This window comes from Neopsephotus bourkii, unplaced genomic scaffold, assembly GCF_033783945.1.
Source record: "Neopsephotus bourkii isolate Nb327-2 ecotype Australia unplaced genomic scaffold, CSIRO-AGI_Nbou_v1 NB_1060, whole genome shotgun sequence".
NCBI lineage: Eukaryota > Metazoa > Chordata > Aves > Psittaciformes > Psittacidae > Neopsephotus > Neopsephotus bourkii.
In genome coordinates this window covers 280,065-304,998 of record NW_026901548.1, presented here as the reverse complement: position 1 = coordinate 304,998, position 24,934 = coordinate 280,065, and the positions used below count along the sequence as shown (strand labels likewise).

Genomic DNA, 24,934 nt, shown 5'->3' with positions numbered 1-24,934 from the left:
ATGCTCCCTGTTAATGCTTTACTGCTTTAACTGTATCCATTTTTCTAGACTCCTGTCTGCACAAAATGCAATAAATGATTTTATTACACCCTTCACTACTCGCATGGGGAGTCTTCCCTTGCTTCCAGGATCTCCACAGCTATTTAGCACTTGGCTGATTCTATTTCCATAACTAGGAGAAATCCCGAACAGGGAACAGCAGGAGAGGAACAGCCTCTCCCCAGGGCCAGTTCCCATGTTTAAGCTCATGCAAATTTCTGATCACCCCAGCAAAGTCTTTACCTGTCTGCGGGGTTGTAGAGACAGAGAAAGGGACCTAACAAAGAGAGACTGGAGGAGGAAAGATGGGAGACAAACACACTTCCACCCACTTGCAGGTTGCAGCAGTGGCAGCACCACACTGAGGAAAGCCAGTGCCGAACACATGGGGAGGTGTAGCTCAGTGGCACTGAAGCAGCTCGCAGCAGCACAGGAGCAGCTTGCTGCTTCCTAAGCATCCCTCCCCTCCACACCAGCTCCCACAGTGTTGGGACCCCACATGCCAGTCCCAGCTCATCCCAACTTCAGCAGCTCTGCCTGTGGCCACCCAAGTGCTCTGCCAGCAAAGGGTGTGGGAGGTGCTGCCTGAGGCGCTCTCACAGCAGGTCACAGCAAGGTTCATAAGCTGCCTGCTACACACCCGGCTCTGGACAGCACCTGACATGGCTCATCTGAAAGCAGAGAGCAATGGCAATGGGGCATTCACTAGTACACAACCTGTCAAGTGTCAAAACCACAACAAAACGCAAAATTTTTTTCCCACCTTTTTATTAGAAAGTAAAGTCCTCCTGTTAACAGCACAGAGAGCAAAAAAACCCAACTGCTACAACACAAACCACCTGGGACAAAGGAACCCTCAGCTCCGAGAACACTGCTCCCTTAGTACTGCCCGGACTAAGGGGCTGTGATGGGGAGGACCATGTCGTTCAGAGATGTTTTGTGTTCTGGTATCAAAGTATGTTACTGGTTATAAACATGGTGAAGAATCACTGCCCCATTTTCCACTCAACTGCCTGCTGCAGCTACCAAAGTGTTGAAGAAAACGTATAAAATGATAGTATTGCATCATGGCACTGCCTCACCTCCTCGGATGGACAAAACACCAACCAACAGCGAGAGCAGACACCCACCCCTTGTAACTGGCTCCAGGTATTGCCAAGGCAAGGCCAGCAGCATGGCTGTGGCTGAGCTCTTGGGCTACAGCAACCAACTGTCCCCAGTCAGGGTTAGATGAAAGGAAATTTATATGCCAAATTTAACAGATAAATCTTAACACCAACTGCTGAGTGCAGGAAAACTGACAGCCCATTTCAAACCTCTGCCTTGGGTGGAAACTCGTTTCGGATCTGCCACAGTACTGGGGCCAAAGCTGCCGCTTTCCATGGGCTGGGTGTGATGAGCAGCACTCCTCTGTCGGGACTCTCCAGCAAGGAAAGTCCATACAGTGCAGTGCTGGGTGACTGAGTAGGGTCAGGCATGTGTTCCATGAGTTCAGCTCTAAAGCTACCACTGGACCTTCCAAGTGGCTTATGTGTCATTAAAAAAAAAAAAAAAAAGGAATTGAAAAAAGAAACCCAAAAAAAAAAGAGTGCCCATTCTGAGGAGGTGCGTCTCCAAGAGGCCAGTCAGGTTCTGTCCAGTCCCGTGTCTTCAAAACCATTGATCCAAAGAAGACCAGACTGCACCTCAACACGGAGATGCACCAGCTGCTGGAAGCGAGGAAAATGCAGCAGGGCAATCACTGCAGCAGCTTCTGGGACTGGACAAAACAACCAACTATCAAAACCAGCTCCTGCCACCAAGGAACCAGAGCATGCTTCTCCAGACACTGCCAGCCAGAGCACAGTGCCACTGGGGTATGCTCTCATCAAGTGGAGAGCACATGCATATCCAGGGGCATTTGTCCCGTGTCAAGGACAGGAAACTCTTTAAACAAGTATAAGTATGGAATGGCAAAGGGAGGGGGAAAGGGCCTGACAGCTCAGCTTTAGTAGTGTCGCTGGTAGGAACCCATAGGTTGCTGGACTGCAGACCCTGCTCGCCCCTGGGCCACTGTTTGGCTCACTAAATGAGAGAGTGCAGGACCACTCTGGATAAGGGTGTCCAAGGCTTTCTGCACACTGGGGTTGTCGAAGTTGATACCAGAAGATACTGGCCTTTGAGCAGGTACATTGCTAGGTGCAGGGAGGCGATTCTGGTGCTGACCATAGAGCGACTGAGCTTGTGGAGGAGCTCCAGGCCTTGGACCTGCATTTCTTGAAGGGCCTTGGAGAGCAGGAATCTGTGTGCTTGGAGTCTGCAATCTCTGCTGAGCCTGGTTCAAGTTTCCAGCACCCATCTGTGCTGGGCGGACCTGGCCACTGCCCATGCTAGCAAAGTTCTGGCTTGGTGTGCTGCCCGACGTGCCGGCAGCGGCTGCAGGAGTGCTGTTGGCCACTGCTGCTGCCCCACTGTTGAAGAGACTGAGGATTTTTGCTTGAAGCTCCTGCTGAGGATTAGAAGAGGACACTGGAACAGGAGGAGCAGAGACCAGAGGCTGTGAACCCTGATGAGCTTGATTGCTTGGAAGGCTGGACTGACCACCCAGAGATGATCCTGAAGGTGCCCCCAGAGACTGTCTTGACATGGGTGCTGCAAAAGAAAGGGAAGAAGGTTAAAGCTCTGCACATGCCCTTGAAGGGACACCTAAAGAAAACTCATGAAACAGCTACCGAAGCCACAACTCTCAGTGAATACCCTCCTCTGAACAGGAGAGCTGCACAGCTCTGGGGAACCCAAACCACTCCACAGAGCTGTTGCTCTTCTTGAGCAGCCAAACAAGTTATGGCAGTTCCATCGTTTTCCTGAGAGAATCCAGCATAAAAAGTTCTTTCACATGAAAGATCCGAATGGTCTCAGTTGTCCCAGGGCCATGCCCATTTCAGCAAACTGAGGTGCTGTGTGAGGCAGTTATGGCACCAGGACCTCTCTGGAATCCCAGTACCTTCCCTGTCCCAGCCCAGGGGGAGCACACACCGCACCACCGGTGGCCTCGCCTGGGCCCGAGTCTTACCCTGCAGAGCCTCGGTGCTGCCCCTCAGCAGCCGCTCCTTCCGGTCCCTCAGGTAGTTGATCACTTTGTCCATCTCCTCGGCAGTCAGGTAGCGGTTGTCTGCCAGCAGGTTCAGGAGAGTCTGGATCGCCGGGGGATGACCTCCCCGGGCCCCCTCGTCCCCAGGGCCGGGGCGCTCCCGCTCCTGCAGGACAGCCTCATCTGCCATCTTGGCCGCCTGCCGGGCGATCTCATCCCGCTCCTTCTCCCGACACTCCGTTTTGTAGCGCTCGTAGTTCCTGGCCACCAGCACCATGGCATCGGCCTGGGGCATGTTGCGGTGCTCTGCACGAGGGAAAGCAAAGGAGGGGAACAGGAGGTGCCTTGCTTCATGCACATCAGCGCATCTCATTCAGCAGGCAAGGACTGCAGGCACAGACTTGGGAAGCTTCCCAGGCACACAGTAACAGCTTCATTTCCTAAGCCAATGACAGGCTCAAGGCTATCACCCAGCAAGGCCATCCTTTCCTTCCGTAGCTCAGGGCTCTGACAAGACATTGGATCAGACCCATTTAAGAAGGGACAGCAGCTCCCTCTACCTCTCACGTAAGTTCTCTCCTCTCTAAGAGACATTTCCAGCTGCTAAACCCTTGGGCAGATCCAAAACTTGTCCTCTGAAGGCTGCTAAAGCTTTCCGGAGGAGGACAGCAGTGGGAATACTTGGTTCTGTACTGCCAACCCCTCAATAAGGTGTGTGTACACAGGAGGTGGGGAGGAGAGCACTGGCTCAAGGTCACATTGCTGCTTATGTTTACTACTCAGGGGCAGTAAGCAGCAATCGGGTTCTACAATGCACCCAGTAATGGCCAACCACAACACTTTTTGGTGTTTTGTGCAGCTGCCTTTTGAAGTTTTTGAGGTCATAATTTCCACCTCACAAAGCACAGACACAAACAATGCCCTGAACACAGCTTTATGCAGGGAGATAAAAAGAACCTTCACATTCCAAAGAGTGCCCAAATCTCTGAGCACTTTTCACACCTGCAGAACAATAATTCCTGGCACCCATTTCCTTGTAACAGGAAAGTGGGGTTCATTTTAACATTATGCTTTGCACCAGTGGTGAAAGGGTTCCCTGAAACTGATGTGAATGCAAAGTTGGCTGTGTGTGGTTCAAGTGAGCATGTTTCATCTCTAGAAAGAGCTGTGGATGAGCTGGGGTTCTTATCAGATGTGATACACCATTAGACCCGGAAAAGAAGGTAAGCTTTGTGGGAATATGGGTGTTAACCAAAGGACTTAAGAGTTAAAACCAAGGGCAGTGGAAAGCCCAGTGAAGTGTGTGAGCTGTATTTCTGCAGAAGTTACCACATCTGCACCCCATGCTAAAGAAACCTAGGCTTCCTCAGTCAGTCAGCACTCAAAAAGCAGTGAGTGTGCATTCAGATGTTTACTCTCCCTGATGAACCTCACAAAACACTACTTGAGAACACAGTAAGGGAGCAATAACCTCCCAAAGCTCAAGTGCAGCCTCACAAGCCCCATGTGTAAACAGAGGATGTGCAGAGGCCTTCTATGAGAGCATAGGCTGCTCTCCAAAATCACATTGTGATGAAACTCGTTTTAATACCTACACCCACCCTTCACAGCCACCAAGTCACACCTCAGGATGAAGTGATGTGACAAGCGTAAGCAGTGCTCAGAAGGTGGCGCACATAGACCCAACACCTTTATAGTCCAATCTTTTTAGAACTCTTTCCAGTTTCATGACTGGATCTTTACCTTGCCCAAACACATGATCATTATCCTGTTTTCCTTAAATTACATGTGGTCTTAAAATCTGTCCTGTAATTTGCCACATTCCAAACACGCTCTCTGTCAGAACAACAAGTGATAACCTGAGGCTGGACTGGTCTTACTCAGAAATCTGCCAGGGCAATGCCATCATTTCTAGAGCTGGGGCTCACAGCTTGCCCTCAGATGCAAAGGCTGGTGGTATTAGGTGCTGAGAATGCAGCTGAGATTCTCTCTTGGTAGAAATAAAACAGTCCTTTTGACAAGGGACAAATAAAGTATTATGGAAACTTGTAAATAACAATATTCACGTTTATGACGTGGTGTTGAGTCATTAAACTACTTATATATCACAGCAGGGATGAACCTTGTCCTGTGTGATTCTGCTTGAAAGTGTTCTGAAGCAGCACTTGGAGTGGTTCAGAACAAACACACAGCTACAGAGCCTATTAAGACCTCAGTACCTTGTGGGGTGCCAAACATGATGTTAACAGTGCAAGAGCGGTGAACTTGATGCTGCTGGGTGATGACAATGGCAAAAGGAGACCCTCCTCTGCTGACATCGTCCAGGGCTTGCGTCAGTGACATCTCTGTGTTGAGGAAGATCAGGTCCACTACCATGCCCAGATCCCGCACTTTCCGCCCCACTGACTCCGCATACTCCCTACCACAAAGCAAAGCCAGTAGAGTTTAACACGTCAGTCACACAGAAACAGAAACCCTGGCACACCCACCCTCGCTGTCACCTCAGATTCACTGCTCTGATGGCTTGCCAAATCTCACAGTGTGTAACAGGACAGTATTACAGCAACCTCATTACAGTGATGCAAGAGCCCTTGTTTTGATCTGAATCAGTCATTTCAGTTTAACTGAAATAAATTACAAATCAAACCTTAGCTTAGCTGAGAAACAGTGTTTGCAAAAGGATTTACACTATTATAGACTGGTTTGCATATAAATGTGTTTAAACCAAACTCATTAAGTGAGGTGATTTATGCCCACAGGGATCTAAGGGGCAAATAGCAGAGCAGCCAGCCTACAGAAGTTACTTGTACTATGTTCAGTATCTTAACTGTTCAAATGTGCGTTATTCCTTATTTCTGGCTCATTTGTTCTTCCTGATGCTTTCTGCTCTAGCTCAGCATCGACACAGCATCCATGGATCCACAGTTCTTGTATCCTCTGTCCTGCAGTTTAGTCTGTGCACCCACCCCTTCTGAAAGAGGTGTAGTTCATCATCTTTGAATGTGAACACTGTTAACAATGACTAAAACTGTTACCCCCAACTGTCCTTCTAAGGATTTCTAAGTTACCTGGACCATGCACCATGGACCAAGTCATTTAGGAGTCCCCTTTAACAGTTCTGTAGTAGGTGACACCATTGCTTCAATACCCAACATTTATTACATGCTCCAGCTCTTAAGGTTTCTAGCTGTTACAGACCAAAATGATCCTTAGGATATTAAGCTGGTCTTCTTGCACAGAAAATTACTCCCTATATCAAGTACAATAACTTGTGCCCTATTAGAACATCTTCTAAAGACTTTTAGTCACCAAGGGATAAAGAATCTATAATTCCCTTTCAAGATCTGTTCCACTAGGCAATCAACTCCATTAAAAGCAAAACACAAGAGTTTATGTCTAGTTTCACTGCTTCCCTTGTTCCCATTTCCTGTTCTGTCTTCCACCATCAGGCCAGGCAAGCACCAGCTGTTTTTCTGCCTCACAGACAGAGCAGAGTTAAATAAAACTAATTCTTGATCTTTTTTCTGCAGGGCTACAGAGACAGAGCCTTATATCTCCCCTTGACAAACACTTTAATTAGACTCCAGGTCAGGTCTACGATTTATTTACTATTTTCTATTCTTCAACATATTTATGTGTAAAGCTGTAGACATCAGAGTGGTGCCATCATTACGGGCCCCCCCACACTGTACCAGGCACAGGTGTGCCCTCCTGTTCCCAGTGCAGTGCTTGGGCTGCCTCAGGAGCTCGCCCTGGTTACTACTCACACGTGCTCTGACACTGCTCATGACTGGCAGCAGTGATTTTGTATTTCTTGCATGTTAGATTGGCGGTGGTGACAGGTATCTGTCCTAGTAACCAGTGTGACAGGAGCGCTGAAACTAACACCCCCCCGACTCCCTCAACACCTGCTCTGCAGTATCTGCTGGTTGGCACGTATGTATCATTCAACCCATGAATAGCAAGTACAGACTGCTATAACCTGTCACGGCAGTAGGCTGATATGAAGAGTAAGTAGAAAAGTAACAGGAGAAGGTATAGTGATAGGTGACAAGAAAGAAATAAAAGTAAAGCACAAGATACAGCATTTCTCCATCTTATCAACCTATGCTCCCAGAACAGCAACAGGCACTGTCAACTTTCCAAGGGCTCTAAAGCCACATTGTTCAAAAACAACTAGCAAGACAAAGCCTCAAGGAAGGACTAAGTTTAGTTCTATTTTTTTTTACCATGTGATAATAAAATTTGTCATAACTGTTTTCTTACTTTGTCTGTTTATTCACCACGATCACAGAACAATCCACAGGTCTCTCTGCATCAAAACGTCTCTTGATTTCCTCGTAGTACTGACGGTACAGCTCCTCCCGGCGCCGCTCCTCGCGCTTCAGGCGCTCTGAAAGCCAGGCCCAGGGACAGAACACATGATGCCTTCATCTCAAGATACCATAGCATCTCCCACACTCTCCAGTGGGAGATGTGAATCTGCCCATTACAACATTACAGGTACTCACCATCTGAATTCACTGGTGCTCTGTCAAAATGCTCTTTGTAACGGTCATAGTAAGAGTCGTCCTTCCGCCGACAGTAGTCTTCGAAGCGAATGTAACGGTCATAGGATTCATCTCGCCTGCAACATTGACAGAAGCAGCAAAGGTTTCCATGCTCCAGCACCAGCTCAGGCAATAACTTTGGGCAATGCAGCACACACAAACCCTCCTTGATTTTAATTCTGGAGTACTCACCTGCTCCCCTCAAGACCCAAAGCAGGCACCCAACTGTCCCCAGCTGGAGCAATTTCCTGATCTTAGACACCTGATACCACGCAACCCGGCACAGCCATTGAGGCAGGAACACCATAAAATGTGTTGGCAAATACAGTCCCAGGGAGATTACCTGTACAAAGGGTCCCGAGGGTCTCTCATATCCCGTGGATCCCTCATATCTCGTGGATTTCTCATATCCCGTGGATCCCTGTATCGATCATACAGCGGCTCCCGTGGGTCACGAAGGTCTCGAACATCACGAGGGTCCCGCAGGTCTCTTGGATCCCTGATGTCCCGTGGGTCCCGCAGGTCCCGGGGGTCTCTGTGGTCTCTGGCATCACGCATGTCTCTAGCTCGAATGTCTCGAGTGTCTCTGGAATCTCGGCCATTTCTACCATCTCTGGGGTCTCTCCGTGGGCTCCCCCGAAGAGGGGAGCGGTCACGTCTGCTGTCTCGGCCATCCCCATAGGCATAGGGTTCCCTGAGGAAAACACCAGGGACAGTCCATTAGACTGCTAATGACACAGTACAATTACCCCTAGATCTCTTACCTGAGGTGCCAAAGCAGTTGAATCCTCCCTCCTAACCCACAATAACAAGAACTGCCCCAAAACCATATTTGTTGAAGCAGCCTGGAGAAGCTTTTAACTGCAGTGTTTCTCACACCAAACAAGACCCAGAAAGCTCCTTAATGAAGCATCATTAAAAGCACAGAGCACCTGTAGAGAAAGTTAACAGGCACCTAAGAAAACACCATTTTAAGGTCTCCAGCCTCAGATCTATCAAATGTGGTTTTGCAAGTTCTTTGAGAGCATTCAAGGTGCTGGTGCCCAATACCCACAGATCTGCAGTAGCCAGGAGCATTCATGGGATCCATTAAGTTCACCAGTCAATGACAGCAGAACACCTGAAATAATCTGTTATTGTCATATGATCAAAAAAGGACTTTGTTGTGACCAAAGGCACTGCAGGTTCCATGTTGTGGTTGGGTTTGTGCTGCCAGCAGAAAGCAGCGACAGCAGCTGCCGTGTCCTGCACTGGAAGGGAGAGTCTCTGTACAAAGCCAGTCTTATGCGTATGATGGCCCTGTTAAGGGGGTACCAAACCCCACCAGCACCACATCCTCAGCAGCAACAGCTTCTCTGTTGTATCTGAATGATCCATCTCATTCAGACTTTGTACTGCATTGTCTTCGGAGGAAAGGAAGAATAGCATCCTAGTCTTCAACTTTTCCAAAAAAAAGTAGGTTTTTTTCCAGGTCATATTTTGTTTTCCAGAAAAAAACCCAAATCAATTCACTGCAGTGTAAGTCAAACAGAAAAAATCTTGCAGAGAAACCGTGTGCAGAATGTTCTTTCCCCAAGATACTGACAGCCATCAGAAGAAAATCAGCTTTTTGAATCTTTTTATTTCCCAAAGTTGACAGACATTTAGAGTCCTCTACCAGCCTAATCCAGGTTATGAAAGATAAGCAGAACACAAGTCTGCTTCCACTGTGATGCATTCATGTGGTAGTCACCTGGAGAGAACAGCAGGAGTAGTGAGTCAGATGTGCCCAAGTTCAGTGACAGGCAGAGACGGATGTGCAGAGCCTGTGCATGGATTTGGGTGGTTACACCCAGCTGTGCTGGGGGACACACAGGAGCACTGGCATTCCCTGCTTTTATGTCAGGTTTGAAACAAACCTCAGGACACACTACAGAGGTGCCACCAAGAACATACATAGTGTCCTCCTGTGAAAGAAACACTATCGGCATACACACAAGTGCAAACTCCCTCAGCCTCCTGGACACACAGATCCCGTTGTCTGTGATCTGTATTGAAACCACATCATATGAGATACACTGTCCTTGTCCCCTTCCCCCCAACCTACAGTGAACCATGGCAGAAGCTCAGGGGAAACTTCCCACTTGCTCTAATGGATACTGAGTACCTGGTCATTCTGTAGCTGCAGGACTACAGCAAAACAGCCAGATGCAGCAGGATTGTTTGGCATAGGACATTTATTCCAGCTGGGAGTGGAGTGACCAGAACAGGCCACATCCACTATTTGCAGAGACAAATAGATCCGGAACAAGAACCGCACAACTGCCACAGAAGCACAGACGTGGTGTGGATCCCCTCTGCTCCTCATCATTGCCAGGCTGCTTGCAGAGAGGCAGCAGCACGAAGGCACAGTGGCCTTATGCACCTCTATCACCACAGTCTGACTCCTACAGCATCAGCCCCACTGCCCACGTCTGCTCAGGACTCAGCACTGCGGCGCAGGACTCCTCTGATGTCATTCACACACCTGCAGCATGGAGCAGGTCCATTATCCACACCCAGGACTTGATGCCCACAGTGCTGCTTGGGACCGGTGCTAGTGACAAGGGATGGCCATGGTGTCTGCAGTGCCAGCTGGAATCCAGTGCCTCTCTCAGCGGCACCATAGCCTTCGACATGCTCATGCAGCTTCAGTGCTCCTTGGGGGCCTTGATGTGGCCATCTGCTCTTGCACACACAGGATGACACAGGTCCCAGTGCATCAACACCTGTTGCTTGTCCCTCCCAGTGTGGTCTGAGGACCAACGCTCATGGCATCAGAGCCTGAAGCCAAAGACATGCCATCAATGCTCATGTACCTGCAGTGTGCTTGGGGTCCTTGTGTCAGCACTGAGCACACCTCACACTGCCCAGGCCCAAGGCTTGGATGTTTACAGATGTGTAAGGGGACCGCCCAGCTGTGTGGCCAAAGTGGTTCCTGTAGCATGATGGTCTCTGCAAGTGCATTTGGCCCTGTGCAGGCTAAGTGCAGCACATACAAAAAACCTAGATGATGCCAACTATTGCAGCCACACATTTGCTGGGTTTTTTTGGTGCTAGATGTCTTGCTGGCTGCACATTTTCCTCTTTTTTTTTGTAATTAAACAGGTCAAGTTTGTAGACCACACCAGACATGTCAGGGCTTGATAACCTTCAACTCCAACAAGAAACAGTGTGGAAAGCTTCACAGTACAGGCACAGAAGATGCACACTTTACACCAAGCTACCACCACAGCACATCTTTGTGTGCTCCCAGTAGTGCCATGGAAAGGAACCTGAAGTTGCCCTCCTGTGACAGGACAGTCTGGGTCTTCTCCACTTGCCTGTGACTTCACATACAGAGGAGGTGCAGGAGCGGCACACGCTGTGCCTACTGAGGGATGGGAAATGATGACAAGCTGGCAGGTGCCCATCACTAACCTGGCTCCAGGTCCTGGCAGGCAGGACAGTGCAAGACAGATGTTTGCTCTGTCTTGTGCTTCACTCATATGTTTTTTTCCAGTCTCATTTCAGCACTGGAAGCTTCTGACATCAGAAGAGACAAGGTCCTGAAGTCCTCTTCAGCATGGTACTGGGAATGCTACTGGGCCGTAGCACTCCCTAGATATGCCTCAGCTTCTCTGACACTTGAGGCAGGAGAGAACATCAAGTGTATTCTTCCTCACAAGTCCCTTACAACTTTTGCTGCAAAACATCACACTTAGCTGCAGTCACAGCAGCAGACACAAGGTTTCCCTCATGCCTCCCGAGGTGCCAGTGACAGAAGGCCCCCGAGAGCTGCAGCAGCCACGTCCCAGCTGTCTCACTTGAGTGTCGCAGTCTGACTGGGGGCGGCCGTGGGGGAGACAAACACATTTAGCACAGGCCACTGGGCTAATGCCCTGACCTTCCTACTACAACTCACTGCTTCCAGGTACTTTACCTTCGTGCCGGACTGGACCTTGATGAAGCCTTATTCATATTTCTTCTTTCCACTGCTTTATTAATATCTGTAAAGAATAATCAACCCATCTGTTCAATGCTACGGAACAAAAAAAATATCATCAGCACAATTCAAATGAAAGCAACTTAAGCTCAACAACATCCAGATGGTGCAAGAAAATCCATTCAGCAGAGAGACATTGTCACTTTGACAATTTTTTATTAAGTTTAGACAGTACAACATAATGAAATGTTCATGTATTTCTGACTTCAAAACAGGGTGGACAGCCTGGGTAGTGTTTTAACCCTTTATGTTCAGGCCCACATGCAGACTCTTCATTCCATAAGAGAACCTCTTTCTTCTGCAGTCTATGAGTGAACAGAAAGCAACTCATGGACTCTAGGAGAAAAAGCAGAGTCTGAAAACCTCCAAGAAAGGAAGCGGACAGCCAGCAGTCTTAAGTTCCCAGCCAGACCTGTTCAACGGAGCATACTGCTACCCTTATTGAGAACATGAAGGCTCCCAAGTGGCACATGCAACTGCCTCCCAAGGCATGGCTGCAGCCTCCACTCAGTGAGCGGGATCCGGGGAGCCTGAGGCACAAGCTCCTGGGGAAGGTCAACATGACGCATTCAAAGCACCACTGTTAACATGATGCAAAGTGATGCAACAGATCAGAAACTGAAAACTGGTTGGCTTCTGAGCACCTCCATGAAAATCACCATGAAGTGAAATGCAAAGTAAGAGAACTGGATAAATAGTCTTGTCCTCAACCAGAAAAAATGAAGCCGCCCAGAACTGGCAGAGACCGATTTGTTCTACTGTGAGGAAAAAAAGCCTTTGGTAACAGCTGACTAAGGATGAAATAAGACACTGAAGAGGGGGCAAGAACAGACAGAAACATCTTCAGATGTTTTTTCAGATGTTTCAGAGCCTTTAAAGGACACAAACAAAACCAACCCAGGTTGTATCTGCTTCCCAAGAATCTATCAACAATTTAAGAGTTCCTATTAGCTATTTGCATTAGCTCCTTTCAAAGTTCTTGCAAGAGAATAAACATGCCGCTTGGCTTTAGCAAGCCTCAGTCTTAACATCTTCTGCAGCTTCATAAACGATCCTTTAGAACTTTCAGTTACAGGATCTGTCCTAAGCTTTGCTCCCGTTGTCCACCAAGGAGCAGCTTGTTCTCTTTTTTGGGGGGACAGAAGCAAGTGCAGCCTGAACCTGAACTGCAGCACCAGAGCACTCAACACCACAGAGCAGTCCCCAGGATCAATCCCCAGGATCAGCTGCATTTGTTACCTGTTGTCACAAACTTTGATGGGCATTTATTCCCTACATCGCTTTAGCCATTAAAGATAACGAACACACTTCTATGTGTCTGTGGAAGCATTAGGGTAATGCAACAATGGAGTTGAACTCTCCCAAAGCCTTTTACCGACTTGCGTCCTTAGCAGTTACATTTGATGCTCATGCTGTGTAACTGAAGCAACTCTCTCCTTGCATTTATTTTTTAGTTGAGATTTTTGTCCCTTTAAAGGCAAGTGTTATCTTTAAGCAAGACACTATCTGCTTTCTTTGGTTTAAGATTATTTTTATTCTCTTTTACGATGCCATTGCAGACACCTATCAGGATTTTTACACTCAAAACCATACAGTATTTGAAAAAAAAAAAAAAAGAAAATCTGAACCAAAATGTTTTCCTAGAAGAAGAAAACCACCTTTGATAGGGACCCTCCTCTGGTGCAAAATGAACAGATTTAATAACATTTTATTTAATGCCAACAGCATTTACAGGTTAAGTACGTGAACAGTGACAAAACTTCAGAGGAAAAAAAGAAAGTCTTCTGTCCTGCAGGGTTCTGAGGTGACAGGGCCACTGCAGTGACCTTCTGAATGAACACGGGTGACAAGAGAGCCTTGAATCACATTCCTATCTCAAGTGCAGCAGTGGCATTGAGCTCGAGCTTATCTTTCAGCAGAACATTCAATTCCAATTTAAACATTTTCAGAGCACAGAAAGCACCAAAGCTTCAACGAGTTATTCCAGAAGTCAATTACTCTGCTGCTGAAGAAAACTATTTATTTCCATTTAAGGATTTGTCATGCCTAAGCCTACTAGATTAAAACTTGCTTATCTTCAGGTCTGTCTGTTATACAGATCACATCACTCCTTTATCTCAAGGCTTTTGCTAGGACTTGTTCTTCAGCCCTTTAAGCCTCCTTCAGGTTTTTCTGAGGCTTCTCCCATTTAACACTATCCTCTTTGAAACAGGCATACCAGATCTGAATACAGTATTCCAGCAGTATACCCCAGGGCAGCAAACCCTCCCTGCTTACAAAACTGTTTTGTACAGCCAGGAATGACAAAAGCACTCTTGCTGGGTGCAGATCTTCCCTTCTGGCTTTAGTGAGAGCTCAGATCTGCCTGCATCCAGCTTAGGAAGAAGTCCAGGTCATTTCACCACCAGTAACTCCATCTTAATTATTTCATTCTTTTTCTGAAACATGATGGTCTTTTCTCCCCAAGTCACTTACAAAAGCACTGCATGGCCAGGAATCCCCCAGAACACCACTCAAAGCACTGAGCAACTCCATCTATGTTATACTGAACTCCATTTAACCCTATGTTGGTTTTAATTGTTTAGCTGCTTAATCAAACCAAACATCTTACAGAAGCCTTTATATCAACACTGCTGCTCTCAGCCATAAAGCTCACAGTATCAGTGGAGTAAGAGGTAGGATTTCTTTTGATTTGCATTAATGAATTCCCTTCTCAGTGGGTGTCAGGTGGAAGAATCCCTTTGCTATCAGGGGCTGATGCCTCGCTTGTCCCACTTACGCTGCTGACTGGCACATCTACACCACTCTGCTATGGCCCTGGAAAATCCCTGGTTTTCCCAAGGCTTGTGGGAAAACAATAGGAACATCCTAGGCAGGTCTGCACTGAGACTCACAGACATGAGATTTAAAATTTTTGAGGGGTCCGGTTTTGGTAGCTGCTGCTCTACCTTTTCAATTTTGCTACTGAAATGCAATTTATATTAAAGCTCCTTGTGCCTCTTCAAAGAGAGACAGCAGAAACTGAGAACCAAGTGGTCTTTCCAGTTAGAAACTGTTATCATCCCCTGACAGTTACACCTCAGCTGCTAAAGCAGCTGCAGTTGTTCCTGCTTAAGCTTCTAGACTTAGACAATGCTGGCCATAATTTCTTCTTATATCCTTCTACCCTCCTTGTCTATTTGCCTGCATTTCCATCTTGAGGCTTGGGTTTGTTACTCTACACACACCTTCCTACAAGTCATCATTTACTGCTCCTTTCACTCCTTTCTAAGTCAAACTGTTCGTCTTCAAATTAGCATAGGTTTACTTCAAGAGTAATTTTTTGCTTGCATGTAACAGATTACTCAGCTTTCTAACAATTTGCTCCTGTTTAAGTGTCCTCCCAGCACATTTAGCAGAATTGTTTTTATCTTTATGAAAATGACCTCTTTAACGCACCTGGTATTTACACACTGCTTTCAGACTGACATGTGCAAACCCACCCAAGATTACTGGGCTCGCAAGCTGCTGAGTGCTGTGACCAATTCCTGAGCCTGCCAAGAGGAACCAGTGCTGCTCTACAAATGTTTTTAAATGTTTTAAAACTACATGCACGAGGTTGTGATGAGCACTGCCTAGGGCTAGAGCAGCCTCTCACACAGGGCAGCAGACCTTTTCAAATACTAACAAACAGAGGTAAGTTCAGAGTAAGACCTAGGTAGGAAGATGAAACACAGCACTTAGAGCAAGTAACCGAAGGGAAATGCACAGCTACTAAAAGTGATTTGAGTCTCACACCAGGCAAGTGTAACATAGGGATCTTTCTGGAGAGCTTTAGGACAAGAGCGCTCTCTACTGGGATGCATGCTGGGGTCAGTGGGAGAGCACGGAGCAGTTTTCCTTACCTAATCTATACCCTTTATAAAGGCGGCCCTTCTCCCCGTCCAGAGCGGCCTGGACATCCTCCAGACGGTCGTACTGCACGAACCCATAGCCATGGTACATGCTGAGGGCTGGAAAAGGCAACAGCAGGGCAAGACTGGTTACAACCAGGGGACACCATCAACCCACACCCAGGCCACCACCTAACCCCAAGCCAAGAAACCATGGCAAGTTTCCTGGGAAAACCACATCCACCAGGATCAAAATGCAGAGCTTAAAGGCTCTGAAATGCATTTCATAGATCCATTGCCTTCTGGCAAGGCAGTGAGCAAAATGCAGCCTGTCATGTGACCAAGATTTGATTAAGAGACTATGAAGTTACTTGAAAGAGTCTTGTAACATCATACTGCAACCCCAAAGCTGAAATGTAGCTGATACACCCCTTACATCTCAGCTGTGCTGAAGGAATCCCTTTTTTCAGAGAAAATTATCACTGAAAGGTTACTTTTTTGGGAACAGGGTTAGTTACTCCTCCCATCATCAGCAAATACCATTTGACAAGCGTGAAAGTGGTATTTCTCACTGAGTTCCCAGGCACAAAAAGGCACAATGATAAAATACTAACCCCTGATTTTGCCATATTTTGAAAATATCTCTTCCATTTCTTCACGAGTCATGTGGTCTGTGGGCAAATTGCCGACAAAAAGTCTTCTCTCTAAGTCCTGGGGGTTGGTGCTGTTGGTGAAGTCGCTCTGTTTGATGCTATTGCTCTTGCGTCCTCGAGCCATTTTGCTGTCGTCCCAAATGCAACTCTTCGCAAAAAAGAAAAAGGGCCATGCACATCACGTGTGTCACTGCAACCCCACACACCAAACCGGGCATTCAACTGAACTGCTTTGTGGCTGGAAACCAACCAAGGCTGTGCAACGTAAATTACACTCCAGAGGAATCCTAGCCCAGGGATACAGAGCTCTGGGAAGAACATGTACTGAGGCTTTTTGCTTGGGATTTTCTGTAATACTGAAAAGCAGTAACCCCAATAATTTCATAGACAAGTTTTAATGGTTTAACTCCAAAGTAAGATACAAATAAAACTCATTTTCCATTAACACACCTTGACTTTAAGCTTTTCAGAACACCCATTCTTCAGTCCACTGGTGACCAGAGTTGAGGTCTATGCGATATTTTACCACGCAGAAAGGAAACACTCATCACAACATTGCATAACCCAAAGATTTCAATACAGGCTTTGGGCGAGACACGAGGAAGCACTGCTCAAATGCTCCAAGGGACCACACCTGGATTGCTTCACTGCATGTGGAATCTTGGCTTTCAGTGCCAAAATACAGTTTTTCATTCAACCCCTAGTGAACAGCGTGTTCTCATCCCCATCCAGGTGTGGGCTCCCACAGAAGGCGGGTCCACATGGGAATCTGGGGACCCCCGTGGAAGCACTGTGCCCCTTCCCCACTGCGGACCCCACCACCACAGAGCAGGCACTGCCCAAGCTCACACAAAGCTCCACAGCAAAACCACCCCAGCAAACAGAACCCAACACAACTCCCACCACAGCAACCAATCCCCAACCCCCACCCAGACCCACTGCCTGGCTGAAGAGTCACCATTACATAAAGCTTAAAAAAAAACACCCAGAAACACTGAAACTTTTGAGATGAACTTGAAAGACTGAAAGCTACTTAATGAAGTTCCCATACTTCCTAAACATCCATCTACAGGAAGGCAAGATGGGATTTCCATTATAACATGCAAGAAACCTGGGAAAAAAAGCTGAACTCGAGTGTATCAACAGGAGCTACTCCCAGTAACCAGCCAACAGCTAACCCACATTTGTTACAGTTTACAACTAGTCTCTAAATAAACAAGTCAAATGTCTAAAAATATAAACAGCTTTAGCTAAATACTTTGTGAGAGTTTCCCACCTGAAGAAACCAGGGAGCTATTTTCCCATTTGCAGGTCACTTTCAAAGCAAAACAATAAATCGGCTGGATAGGCTGAATTACTGAAGAACTTCCACACAAGAGCATTTACTGCCTCCTACCATTTTCCACTTGGCACATTGCATAGTTAGGAGCCATTTAGCAACCAGAAGACCGAAACAACTGACTGTTGTCCAAGCTTCAGGCACACTGAACCGGGTGAACCAACTTCCACATTAAGCCTTTCCTATGAATGCAGCCAGAGGCCAACTATGAGCCAAGGTGGTTTCAAGGTGCCAATCCCCTGTGCAAAAACCCACGGCCAGGTTCCCACACGAGGCCAGCCCAAGCCAGCTCGGGTGCAGTGAGCCCTCGAAGAGTTAACCAAAGCCACTTTTCCCTAAAAAACTTATATTTAAACCCAAAGTTATTTATTAACAGCACTAGAGCTTCAGAAAGCGAGACACAGCTAGATGTTCAAACTAACACAACGGAAGGGGACACAGGCTCGCAGGAGGCTGCCGGGCAAGGCAGCAGCAGAGACTGCAGCCGCCACCGACATGAACGGGGAGAGGAGCAGCGTCCTGCACGGCGCCAGCAGCCCCGAAGCAAGGCCCAGCCCGGGAGGCGGCCCTCACCCTCTCTCGCCCCAGGGCCCCGCACCGGGACCGCAAGCGGGGATAAAGGTACCCGTGCGGAAAGCGGTAGCAGGGGTAACGCAAGCCAGGCCCTGCCGAACGCCTCACCGGCGGCCACAGGCCTCGCACAGGGCCTCCGCCGCTGCCGAGGGCCGGGCTCGCCACCAGAGTTACGAGGAATCCACCTGCAGTACGCACCGGCCCGGCAGCAGGCGCTTTTGAGCCCCGTTACTGCTGCGCCACCGACCCGCCCTGGGGCAGCTTCCAGCGAACCCGCGCTCCCGCTCCTCAGGAGCGGCGAGGCGTATGCGCGGCCCGCCCGCAGGCCGCAGGGCACGCCCGGTCAAGCCAAGCCAAGCCAAGCCCAGCCCAGCCCAGCCCAGCCCAGCCCAGCCCAGCCTGGCAGCCGGGAGGGACCCGTCCCCCGTGAGGGTTCACCGAGCGCGCCGCAACCGCGGGGCCGCCGCTGTACTCACCGCCGCGCCGGACACCGCCGCTCCCGCCGCCGCCGCCGCCAGCACAAAGGCGCCAACCGCCGCTGCCGTACGGCGCCGTCGCGACTACGATGCTTCACGCTTTACGACGCAAGGCGCTGACGTGCCGCCCGCTGCCATGCCTGCCGAGGCGAGGGCCCGGCGGGCGGAGCTGCACGTCCCGCCTGGCTCCCAGCATACCCCGCAAGGCGCCGCCGCACGGCACGCTGGGACTCGTAGTCCCGCGGAGGGAGAGGCGCGAGGCCGCTGGGTGGCGCAATCAGATCTCTCGCGGGGCGAGGTGGGACCCGGACCGGGACCGGCCCCGCCGCTACCGCCGTACCCGCGACCTGGTGCCTGCTTCCCCGCCGGGCAGCTCCTGTCGGGCTCCGCCGCTTGTCCTGTGCGCGGCCGGTGCCCGGAGCTGTGGGACTTCCCCTGCCGGTCCCGCGGGAGCCAGGCACAAAAATCCCCTCCAGGGCTCTGCCCTCGGCTCTCCCCCGGGACCCGTCGTGTTCTCGAGTGACTCAGTTCTGGGAACTGACGGCGGGATGGGGAAACAGCCGCTGCCGCCCTCCCGCCATCACCAGGGGAGGGAGCACGGGCGGAAGGCCGCACGTGGCACGCAGCCCCCAAGCCAGGGCCGAGGCAGCGGCTGTGGTCACTGCGGTGCTGTCACGGTGCAGCACAGGGGGGACAGGGCACGGGGAGGTGCAGAGGAGCCGCCGGTCCCTGCCAGGCCATGGGGAGAAAGGGATGCGGGAAAGTGTCTCTTAACAGGAGGGGAGCCTGGAACTTCCCAGGGACCACACGGGGGACTCCGAGGGAGCTGAGGCAGGGGCTGGCGGGCAGTCCCCGGCTCAGCCGGGCCTGCGGCACTTTGGCCCATTCCTGTTTCGGGCTGGTGCGTTTACAAGAACTGGTTTGGAGGCCAGAGCCTGCGGGCAGCCGTGAGGGGCTCTCCAGGGCCACAGCGCAGGGTTACCACTGGGAAGGTGAAGTGAAACCTTGAACTTCTGTCTCAGTTCTGGCTCTGGTGGAACCAGAACATGCACTTCCCTCACCATGGCCCACAGCCGACGCCTGCCTCTGCGGGCACCTCCTTTTCCTGGGAGACGCCTGCAGGGCAGGTGCTATGTGGGGCTGGCAGGAGCCCCGCTCCCACCTCCAGCCTCAGAGGACATTCCCGTGCAGCCACTGCACAGGGACCCCCAGTGCCAGCGGCTCTGCCGAGGGCCCGGACAGGTCCCGGGTCCCGGTAGGGATGGCTGCTACCCCGGCTGGGATAGGGCCGGGGTGCGGGAGAGCCGGCGGGGAACTGTCCCCAGAGCCCGCCCCGGCCGTGCGCTGCCGGGGCTGCCCGGGCCCGAGAGCCGGTCGGGGCTTCCCCGAGGGCGGCCCAACGCCCTTTCCTGGGCGGGAACGGGACAAGGCGTTATAGGGCGGGCGGGCGGACACGGGGTGCGGCATCATGCAGCGGCTCGGGCTGGTGGGGCTGCTCGGCGCGGCGCTGCTCGGGGTGAGTGGGGCCGGGGCACGGGCATGCGCTGGGGTAGTGGCAGCGGCGGTTCCTCCCTCCCTCGGGCCGAGCGCGGCCCGCAGCCGCCCGGCTTTCCGGGAAGGGGCACGGTCCGGCCCTTCACCTCCGCGCGGCCCCCCCTGCGGGAGGCCCACGGCCGGCGCCGTGCCCGCGGCGGCAGAGCGGGAAGTGGCATCGGCAGCGCCCGCGCAGCCCGATCCGAGCCGGCCGGGTCCGACCCCCCCCCGGCCTCCGCACCGGCGCCGGGCTCGTCAGGCGGCTCCCGTCGGGCCCATCTCGGCTTCGGCTTCCTCCGAGGAGCGGGCCCGGCCGGGGCAGGGAGGAGGGACCTGCGGGCACGGACGGACAGCGTCGGGCTCCAGAGCACCGCCGGGCCCTGGGAGGCTGCGGGGCGCAGGGACGGGGCCGCCGGAGCCCCTCTCGCTTCCCTTTCTGCTCACTGTGACCGTGAGGGCCAGCAGCGCCGGCTCCCCTCTACCAGCCCGGGCATACCCAGGGGCGCCCCGTGGGGTCTCAGCACCCCTCATGCGTGGGCCCCGCAGTCATCTCGCTTGAGGGCTTTGCTGGAGCCCCCGTCCCGCTCCCCGGGGTGCCTGGGCTCAGGGCCAGCGTGGGGCTTGCTCTGTGCGGTGGTCCAATGCTGTGGGTGCCCTGCATCCATACTGCCCGAGGTCCCATTACCTGCCTGCTCTACATTCTTCCCGGTGCACACACACCCCTGCTAGTAGCTGTACGTGCCCTGGGGCTTTTCCTGCCCCTCAGGCTGATGCATCAGCCTTGGGCAAGGGCTGGCAGCTCTCTGTGCTCGGAGGCTCTGTTAACACCGCTGCTCCTGTGCAGGACCCTGCTGGCAGTGGCACAGGGCAATGTGCAATCAGCATCTGATAGGAAATGTGGGGAATCGCTGCCACCCCACTTCAAAGAGCACTGGTGGCATGAGGCAGCGCCGGTGGCTCTGCTGCGGTCTGTGGTTAGCACAGGCAGGGCAGGAGCAGTGCAGGGGAGCCCTTGCCTCGGGATGTGGGGTAGCTCCCCTGTGCTTGTAGAAGCAAGGAGGTGCTGAAGCACTGAGCACCATGAATTCCAGGTCTTGTTTCTTCCAGTGCTGGGAGCCTGGTGATGCTGTCAGATGCTTTGATAAGCAGTATGAATACAGAGGCAGATGCTGCAACCGGTGTCATCCAGGTACGGAGATCCCTTCCCCTTCCTGTACCCCAGGGCCTGACTGTACCAGGACTCACAGCTGGACCACAGCAGAGCACAGCTCAACGTGACTGAGCTCCTCCACCCCGCTGGCAGCTTCACCTCTGTGTCACCCCAGTGCTAGAGCAACTGGGAGCCTCGTGGGTGCTCTGGGAGACCCCCTGGACTTCCCCGAATCTGCCACAACTCTCTTGGGACTGTCAGTGCTCCTGCAGCTGCAGGACCCCAGGGCACAGGCAGCTCGCAGGGAGACTGCTGCCACTGCCAAATTGTGATGTTATTTTCAGCTCCCGCTTTAATGCAGAGCATTTCCCAGCCCCTAAAGGCAGTGAATGGGGGAAGGCAGTGAATGCCCCCCCCCCCCCCCCATGCTCTCCTGCCCCAGCACCAATCATCCCTCCCCAGTGGGGAGCTGGTCCCTGAAGCACTGGCTGCCAGAGCAGCATCAGCACTCACCCTTGCCAGTACTCCCATCTCCCACTGGCAGAGCTGCTGCCTGGGGAGGGGAAAGCCCCTTCGCCCCTTCTCACCTCCTCTATTACAGGGGAAAAGCTGGTCTCTGAATGCAGTGACACAGAGGACTCTGTCTGCACCCCCTGTGAGAGTGGCCACTACCAGCAGAGCTGGACCAAGGAGAAGCACTGTGCCCCCCACGATATCTGTGAAGACAGTAAGTGCTCCCCATGCCCACCAGCCCCACTGTCCTCCCAGGCTCCCCCACCCCGTGCCTCACCTCACCCTGCTGCCTTTTCCCAGACACTGGCCTCATCGTGAAGACACATGGCAACGCGACACACAACACGGTGTGCCAGTGCCGGGCCGGCACGCACTGCTCCGACACCAGCTGCCAGACCTGCGTGGAGAACCAGCCCTGCCAGCGTGGCTTTGGCTTCGTGGTGGGTGAGTCCAACCAGCTCATCCCTCTCAGTGACCCCGGCAGCACTGACCTCAGGTCCTCCAGGGGAAGGGGGGCTCCCACAGCGAGGTGCCCCTTGAGGGCTCCGGCAGCACTTTGCCTGCTGCTGTGCCTGGCAGCATTGCCACAGCCCCTTGCTCCCACTGCCCACACTGACCTTCCTGCAACCTCTGCTCCTTCAGCCAAAGCCATGGCCCGGATGACATCCCCCTGTGAGCCCTGTGCAGAAGGCACCTTCTCCAATGTCTCTTCCAAAACTGAGCCGTGCCATCCCTGGACAAGGTATTGTCTGAGTGCTGACCACATCCTCCACCTATCCCCAGCTGTTCGCTATCCCTGTGAGCACATCCTCTGCTGCCAGCCTCCTTAGTGGCCTTGAGGAGCAGATGGGTGGGCAGTCTGAGCGACATAGCGTCAGGCTGGCATAGGAGCAGAGCTGTGAGTGTGGTGGGGCCCAGGGTGGCAGGCTGAGCGTGAGGCACACATCCAGGAGCTTGTGACCATCACTCTGCATGTGTGCAGAGTGCTTGCCCCTTCAGGGATGTCCACCCTGTCACCTGCACTGGGGATCAAGGGATAAGGAGCTCTGGGGATCCCCAGTGCCCTGTCCAGGCTCTCTCTCCCAGCACTCCTTGGCTCATCAGCTGGGGCACCAGCCCTGAGGACTCTGGCTTTGAGGACACCATGGGCTGGTAGGTCATCTGTGTCTTTAGAAAGCTGCTTGAGGGTTAATTGCACTCATGGTAGAAACATTAGCCTTATTTCCAGGCTGAATTAGTCTTGCTTCAGCTGCCAGCCATTGGATTTCACTTTGCTTTTATCTGTGCCCAGAAATTACCTCCCCACGGAGCCGCTTACAGCCTGTCATCAAGTCCTTTCCCGGCTGTTCTGCTGGAACCGTGGTGCCTGAGCCCTGCGTCTCCCTGACCGGGCAGGTCTCAGCTGTCTGCTTCTTCCTGTGCCTTGTCCCCAGAGCTGTCCCTGTCTTGAGCAGTTTCAGCACCTCTAGACCAGGATCCTGGTGTGGGGCCCTGCTGTGTACCTGGTCTCCCCATCATGCAGCACTGGCTCCTGCACACTCGTCCCTCTGGAGCCTGGCAGGCTTGGTGCAGGACACGCAGCAGGTGCTCCTGGTCGGGCTTCCCATGTGCCCAGGCTGCTGTGGGACATGGTCTTGTTCTTCCCGCAGCTGTGAGGAAAAGGGGCTGATGGTGAAGGTGAAAGGGACCAACACCTCAGATGTGATCTGTGGTAAGTGCCCAGTGCCAGGCTGATGCAGAGCAGAGATCTGGTGCTCCTACAGCAATGGGAGGAGCTGGCCTGGCCCATGACTGTTTCGGAGCAAGCAGGGTCTGACTGCAGTGCCAGCACAATCCTTCCTGCTCCTGTCTGTCCCCATAAGGGATCCCTGCAGGACTGGCCCTGGAGCAAGGCAGCTCTGGGTACTTGGTGTCTTGGTGCTGCACGGTGCCTCACTGGCTGTCTCCTCACAGAGTCGGGCAGGCGGTCCTCGCTCTCGGTGCTCATCCCCGTTGCTGCCGTGGCTGTCACATTCCTCGTGGGCATCTCCATCTACTGCTACCTGGTGGTGCACAGGGGTAAGGGGGTGCCTTGGCCAGCGTGACCTCATGGGGCGGAGAAGCCGAGACGGGGGCATGATGGCAGCTCTGCCGAGAGCAGGGCAGCCCCTCTGGGAACACTGCTGGGACACGGCTGCCGCAGCCCCATGCCCTACCAGGTCAGCATGGCAGGAATGCTCTGCCCTGACTGTCACCTTCTCTGTCCCTCTTTCCATTCAGGTCCCAAGCAACAGATGCAGAAGCAGGTGAGTCCAGAGCTGCCCTCCAGTAGTGGGTTGGGGTCCCTTCTGGGCACAGCCAGAGGTGTGCCAGCAGCAGAGCTGGGGCTCTGGCTCTGCAGGCAAGGGGCACACTGGGGTGCTGCTAGCAAATACAGAGATGGGGGATGCTCACAGGGTGAGGTTCTGCCCTTCATGGCAGCGGAGCAGGAACCTGTGGAAAGCCATGGGGGGTGAACCTGCCTGCTCCTGACTTTTGCTCCTGACTTCTGCCCCTGTGCAGGGAAAACCTGGAAGGCCTGAAGAGAACCTGGAGACACATCAGCCCACTGAGGAGTGGGAGGATCCCTTCCCTGTGCAGGAGACGTTGCTCCGAGGCCAGCCCGTGGCACAGGAGGACGGCAAGGAGAGCCGCATCGCCGAGCAGGAAAGGCTGTGAGGGGACCGGGCGCTGCCCCGGCCACCAGCACGCACCGGGGCCAGCGCCAGCGCCATCTCCTCTGTCCCCGCTCCAGCCTGGGAGGAGTGTGGCACCTGGGCTGGCCACAGGCGCTGTGACACCGCAGCAGAGCACGGCGCGGCCAGAGCCACGGAGGCCCCCCAGCAGCGGCTGTGCTGCGGCAGAGCGGAGCCCCGCTGCCGGCACCGGGACAAGCAGCGGAGCCCGCGGCCGCGGCAGAGCACGGCTGCTGACACCGGGACCCTGCGGCAGGGCCCGCTCGGGCCGGAACCCGGAGCTCCGTGCGCCGAGGGCAGTCCGCGCGGCCGCGCCCGGCTCAGCGGCACCGGGGCCTGGCTCGCAGGGTCCCGGCGGCGCGTGGCGGCCGGCAGGTGGCGCTGCTGCACCGCGGCCGGGGAGGGGAGGGCCGGGCCTCACTGGCGTGGCGCTGGGCGGCGGCAGCACC

At 52.7% G+C, this 24,934-nt stretch overlaps 2 protein-coding genes across 4 annotated transcripts; one reads left to right on the top strand and one right to left on the bottom strand.

The window, feature by feature from the left end:
• Nucleotides 1-1,715: 1,715 nt before the first annotated feature.
• Nucleotides 1,716-18,730, bottom strand: NCOA5 (nuclear receptor coactivator 5). Of its 3 annotated transcripts, none has more exons than XM_061361326.1 (10): nucleotides 18,591-18,730; nucleotides 16,149-16,335; nucleotides 15,547-15,654; nucleotides 11,600-11,666; nucleotides 8,003-8,353; nucleotides 7,621-7,736; nucleotides 7,376-7,502; nucleotides 5,329-5,528; nucleotides 3,092-3,415; nucleotides 1,716-2,670 (listed from the first exon to the last, which is right to left on the bottom strand). In XM_061361326.1, the coding sequence occupies exons 2-10, from the start codon at nucleotides 16,309-16,311 to the stop codon at nucleotides 2,027-2,029; spliced, it is 2,100 nt and encodes a 699-aa protein (XP_061217310.1). In that variant the 5' UTR covers nucleotides 16,312-16,335; nucleotides 18,591-18,730; the 3' UTR covers nucleotides 1,716-2,026. The 3 variants fall into 3 exon arrangements, with proteins under 3 accessions (XP_061217310.1, XP_061217311.1, XP_061217312.1); XM_061361327.1 differs by having other exon boundaries at nucleotides 18,576-18,715; XM_061361328.1 differs by lacking the exons at nucleotides 11,600-11,666; nucleotides 16,149-16,335; nucleotides 18,591-18,730.
• Nucleotides 18,731-19,617: 887 nt separating this feature from the next.
• Nucleotides 19,618-24,731, top strand: CD40 (CD40 molecule). The gene is made up of 9 exons (XM_061361325.1): nucleotides 19,618-20,091; nucleotides 21,216-21,297; nucleotides 21,860-21,985; nucleotides 22,072-22,215; nucleotides 22,414-22,513; nucleotides 23,421-23,482; nucleotides 23,725-23,829; nucleotides 24,031-24,056; nucleotides 24,313-24,731. The coding sequence occupies exons 1-9, from the start codon at nucleotides 20,044-20,046 to the stop codon at nucleotides 24,466-24,468; spliced, it is 849 nt and encodes a 282-aa protein (XP_061217309.1). The 5' UTR covers nucleotides 19,618-20,043; the 3' UTR covers nucleotides 24,469-24,731.
• The last annotated feature ends 203 nt before the right edge of the window (nucleotides 24,732-24,934 follow it).